This window comes from Macadamia integrifolia, unplaced genomic scaffold, assembly GCF_013358625.1.
Source record: "Macadamia integrifolia cultivar HAES 741 unplaced genomic scaffold, SCU_Mint_v3 scaffold2893, whole genome shotgun sequence".
NCBI lineage: Eukaryota > Viridiplantae > Streptophyta > Magnoliopsida > Proteales > Proteaceae > Macadamia > Macadamia integrifolia.
The window spans coordinates 35,364-40,580 of record NW_024869037.1 but is presented as its reverse complement, the minus strand read 5'-3'; the positions used below and the strand labels follow the sequence as shown (position 1 = coordinate 40,580).

General features: G+C 37.6%; 1 protein-coding gene across 14 annotated transcripts; it reads left to right on the top strand.

Moving 5' to 3' along the window:
• The first annotated feature begins 1,290 nt into the window (after nucleotides 1-1,290).
• LOC122067415 lies at nucleotides 1,291-5,013 on the top strand. 14 transcript variants are annotated; one of them, XM_042631269.1, is made up of 5 exons: nucleotides 1,291-2,176; nucleotides 2,296-2,430; nucleotides 2,519-2,581; nucleotides 4,045-4,134; nucleotides 4,272-5,013. In XM_042631269.1, the coding sequence occupies exons 2-5, from the start codon at nucleotides 2,369-2,371 to the stop codon at nucleotides 4,390-4,392; spliced, it is 336 nt and encodes a 111-aa protein (XP_042487203.1). In that variant the 5' UTR covers nucleotides 1,291-2,176; nucleotides 2,296-2,368; the 3' UTR covers nucleotides 4,393-5,013. The 14 variants fall into 14 exon arrangements, 1 of the variants encoding a protein (XP_042487203.1); XR_006136723.1 differs by adding an exon at nucleotides 2,820-2,907 and having other exon boundaries at nucleotides 1,296-2,176; nucleotides 2,519-2,643; nucleotides 4,045-5,013; XR_006136720.1 differs by adding an exon at nucleotides 2,820-2,907 and having other exon boundaries at nucleotides 1,296-2,176; nucleotides 2,476-2,643; nucleotides 4,045-5,013.
• Nucleotides 5,014-5,217: the final 204 nt, after the last annotated feature.

Here is a 5,217-nt window from a genome sequence, read left to right as displayed (position 1 = left end):
GGTTCACTAAGGATAATAGGTTTGGGGAGAGTGGAAAATGGAAATGAGGCTAAGATGGCATGCTTGAAGAATAAGCAAAACCTTCGTGCTTTATATTTCTAATTTAATCAATATACAGGTGTTTCACGAGTTGATGAGGATGCTGATGATAAAGAAGGAGAAAAGAAGAAAAAGAAGAAGAAGAAGAATTCGATGGAGAAGGTAAACCAGGAGTAGAAGAAGAAGAAGTTGATGGGGAAGGTAAAAAAGATGCAGGTTCATTTTCAAAGTCAAACAACCACATGTTTCTCCATTAGCTCAAGTCGCTGCGGGTGAGACAATCACCTTACTAGTCATTGCCTGGAGGTTTAGGGAAACTTACATCAATTGAGATTCTGGATATCCGAACATGTTCTAAGATCAAGTCAATACCTGAGGGGGCGTTGCAGCATCTCACCGCACTCCAAGAGTTAACGTTCATGAGGTGTCCTGCCTTGAGATGACGTTGCTGAAAGGAGATAGGAGAGGATTGGAGCAAGATTTCTCACATCCCACAAATCTTCATTGACGGCGAGAAGATCAAATGAGGAGCAGCTTCAGAGAGTGAACAAAAGTAAGTACAATATGTTGGTTAATTTTTCCTCCTTTTGTTTACCAGTTTTAGATGATTGAGAGAATCTAACCTCTTCAATTCCTCCATGGGAATCTCAATGTGCCCCATCTGCAGAGCTCAAACTCAGAATACACCATCTCCCATTTGATGAAAGGGAGATCGAATTCAGAAAAATCCGGGGGTCTCTTCCTTCGCCACCGAGCTCCAGGCATGTCTCTAATAAAACTACCTTATCTTTTCAGTGCCTACTTGTGTGTTAAGGTCCTGCCCTTTTTATTCTAAAAAATCTACAATCGAAAAACTGAATTTGAGCGTATTTGATTTCATTTGTGGTTGTCATGTAATGATTGTTCTGTACTGATCACTTTTGTTTGTGAACTTCAAGTTTCTATCATCCTCTTTTTCTTATATGGTTTTGTTTAATGTTTCAAGGCATCAATATTTTTGAATGCACATGGTATAAGTATAATTGATAGCTGGAAAAAAATCGTCTACAATTCCGATCTCATACAATTCCGTGCAATACCACCTTCAGGGGGTGACACGTGTATTGATTCCAATGCAATGGTCCAGATCTGATTTAAATGTCTCTTCACTAATTTAATGTTTTATTAGTTGTAGCAGATCTGAACCATTGTATTGGTATCAATACACGTGTCACCGCCTAAAGGTGGTATTGCACGGAATTGTACGAGATCGGAATTGCAGACGATTTCAACCCTTGATAGCTACTTGTTGTACCTTAGAGGAGTTGCCCTTCAGAAAACAGAAAATGCAAATGGGTGTCCAAGTCCTTGTCACTGATCCCTGGGAACTTGAAAAGTTTACGAAAGGTAATTTGATGGATCTTTTGAAATAGTGTCAGTGCAAAATATAAGATGAATTATGAGTGGCTATTAACTCAATTAAAATCTCTGAGGGGTTCTGAAAGGAACTTTCGCTTCTGGGAGTATAACTGAAATTGGTATGATTACAGGAGCTTATAAATAGATTAAATGTTCACCTTTTGCTTCTTATTGATTCAGTTCTTATGTCCATGATCTGTTTCCGAAAGTGGACCTGACGAAAACTGGTGACAAATATGGTTCATGACTTCAGCTGCAACTCAGTATTGGGAATTTGATATGTTGGGTATCAGTTATGGATGGATTGCATTGTTTTTGGATTTACATTTAATTCAGCTTCAACTGTTTCTTTGTCTTCCCTTATAATTTGAATACCATTGCATCTTATGGAACAACAACATGAGCTTGTTCATGGTGTTATTGTATAATACCATCCTATCCACTGGATTGTTTGACATGTTTTGCTGTGATGCTATATATTTTGACATTGTTTGGGTATATCTTGGTGGTTTTTTGTGTAGAGGGTCATTATTTGGGTGTTCTACATACTGAAGTTTATCTTGTGTTATTTCTAGTACTTCTCTCCCACTTTATAAAGGCTGATACATGTCCTTTGTAAGAAGAGGGCATACCCAGTGCACAAGGCTCCCGCCATCGCAGTGTCTGGGGAGGGTCGTAATGTGGAAAAATGAAATTCACTTTACATTTGTCATGGGAAATGTCAAACAACTCAAGTGCGGTAAATTTATTAAAATCCATCTCCTCTGCATGTTAGTAAAATGTATTTTATTATTTTTGGAAGATTTATGACATTATCTGCTCTTTGATTAAATTTTCATGTTCAATATGTTCCTGTAGGGTTTCAACATTTTCTGAAGGGGAAGGAGAGGAAACATTTGATTCGTAGCTTCTTGGTCTTGCAGATGAAAACATGGAGGAGCGTGTTGCTGATGATGATGTGATCCTGATAAAAGGGACCAAACCACAACTGCAGTATGGGGCTCATTGTATTTAATTGCGTTTAGTCTTCTGAACCAGGGTAACCAGGATCCTTTCTTTGCATGGAATTCAAATTGGACAGGCTGGAGCTCAGCTCTAGTCTGCAAACAATGGAAGTTTTGAGGCCCATGCTCAGCCATTTGGGGTATATCCAATTGCTTTATGCTTCAGTCACGAAAATATCTTTAAACTGAAGTCATATTCACTGTGAGTGGATTTAATTCTATAGTCTTGTTCTTGTAACCTCTGTTTTTATGACTAGTCATGGGGCTATACCATTCTCATGTTTGTGCCTGCAAACATGATTTTACTTAAAAGCAAAGACAATTCGGCTAGTTTGATTCTTATTGACTTCGCTAATTACTTTATATACTTCTTTCCAGGCCTGCTTGATCTGCAGAGTTGCAAATGAATACATGCTTGATGATATGCTTTAGTTTTTTTAAGAGAACACTTAAAGAGTCCAAAGTGGTAAAGACCCACACTTGTTGATCTTTCTTTTGCTGTTTTAACTTTTTAAAATCCTCATTTTGCTGATTATTATTCATTTCCTCTTATGTTCTTGGTTTGAATTTAATTATGAAAGTTATTCATAACATGGGGTTCCTGGAATAGCAGACTAGATACAAATCCTGGTCTGCACGTCCATATTTGCAACATGGTTGGTTAGATAGTGCTGAAATTCTGTTGATAGGTAGGCCCTAAGGTCCCCTGCGATGACATGTCAAATTTCAGCTCAAACAGAGTTTTCCGAGTGGGAAGTAGCAAAACAAAGTATTGAAAATTGCCTCTAACTCTTCAGCGAACGCTGCAAAGGATGCAACTGAGTTGGTTGCAAAACTTTGGGTATTCTTGTCTTCTCAGTTTATTTCCTATTCCATTTTCTTGACTCTGTTTAGACCACTTGCTTAAGCCAGAGGGTGGATTTTGTACTGGGAAGTTGACCCTCGATGACTCAGTATGGTGGGTGTGCGATGTTCCGTACTGCCTATATCATGCATGATTGTCCACTTTGTGTTTTATAGATTTGGTGGGATCAATGGGACTTAGCTAAATATACACATTCTTCCATCTGCTCTCTAAAAATTCTGTAGCTTTGAGTTACACATACTTTGTGACTATAGTTGGACAGTAGCCACAAGAAAAGAAAAGCATGAAATTACTGGATAAGGTAATAGCACCATTGTTTTCCAAGTACTAAATAAGGGAATTAAAAGCACTTGCACATTTAGTATCTGTTATCTCTTATTGTAATACTTTTTAAGATAATTAAGATAATATGTGTTATTCTTAAGAAACTTTTTATAATAATTACCATTAATGATTCTGTATAACTCACTCCAAAATATTCCAAATCTGGTTTTTAAAAGTTTTACTTTCCAACCAAATCCCTTGGATTTGAAAAGAAAAATAGATTTTACATTTGAAAAGTATAATTACTTCCCTCCCCTACATTTGAATAGTAAGATGTGTGTTCTATCCAGTCACTACAACAACAACCAAAGCCTTATCCCAACTCAATGGGGTCATGTTCTACTGAATCACTCTTCCCATATTATTGATTGCTTTGATCTACTTAATTTTTCAACCTTCATTTTTATATTGCAGTATGGGGTTAGACCTTTCCAGGGAAACCATCCACAAGAACTTAGAAGCAGGGGTTATCGAGCCGGCAATGAGCAAAGGAAGATTTTACTGGTAGAGAGAAAAAGACTTTGGTAGGATTTCAATTTGGGTGAGATTATAGTTATTGATTCTCTTCATGATATGTATTCATTTTGTGAATTCTGTATTCTAGTTCGCTACCAAAACTTCTGTTACAAATTTGGGTATAGGAAACATGATCCAGGTTGTCAAAGATGGACGTGGAAATGGAGAGTAGAACTCCCAAGTTTCAATCCCCAAGACAACATAAGTTACAGTTTTGCTGAGTTCGTGCATGATTTGTTGCTGTGAAACTGATGAGTATCACAATTTTAGTATATCCCCGCATCATTTGTGCAAAAGAGAACAGTGCTGAACATACTTCAAAGCTCTTCTAGGCTCTCCAGTACAAACAAAGAGAATAGTGAAGCTCTTTCCTAATGAGAGAATACATCTTCAATGGTCCTTAAGAAGAGAGAACCCACCCACTTTACACTTGGAGGATTACTTGAACATACCCTTCTTATTTTCCAACTAAAAGGCGGTCTCTTCAAAAGTGCAGCAAAATCAATAAGCTGAAAGATCTCGCATTCAAATCCAATTGCGGACTTCCCAGCCAAAAGTGCAGCAAAATCAAGATCCTCGAATGAGATGGTTTCCCTTCCTAGTCATATTAGGGAAGACTTGGCCATTGATGCAATGACTAGACCGAGATTCAGATTCCAATGATTTGTGTGGGCTTCCTTGCTAATGGCAATGCTGAAGGTGGGGATTGGTCCTATCAGTCTTGGGGTTGATTATTTCAGTTTAGGTGGTTCTCTGATGTATTTGATGTTTTCTTCTTTTTAATATAATTTGATCCTTTCTAGCAAAAAAAAAAAGGGTCTCTGCCCTGCATGGTCTATCTTTCTTGGAAGAAGTTCGAAAACAAAACCCGACGGAATGACTTGTTCTCAAAGAAGCATAGTTCAAAATTTCTGTTAGTGAAATTTTGCCAGTTTGGACATGCCCGAGACGAAACAAGATACAAAGTAGAAGTAGAAAATTTTGGTCATAAAAATACACTGTTTTGTCCAAATTTATGTTGCTTCGACGTTACTCCCTGAAATGATCAAGCGAAACTCAGAAAAAATTCTT

What these genes read in the sequence shown, in the direction of transcription:
- LOC122067415 (XM_042631269.1), top strand. Translation starts at nt 2,369, where the DNA reads ATGGAGGAGCGTGTTGCTGATGATGATGTGATCCTGATAAAAGGGACC. An exon ending in CCCATGCTCAGCCATTTGGG is followed by an intron (nt 2,582 to 4,044) that starts GTATATCCAATT and finishes TTTATATTGCAG; the next exon opens with TATGGGGTTAGACCTTTCCA. An exon ending in AGCAAAGGAAGATTTTACTG is followed by an intron (nt 4,135 to 4,271) that starts GTAGAGAGAAAA and finishes ATTTGGGTATAG; the next exon opens with GAAACATGATCCAGGTTGTC.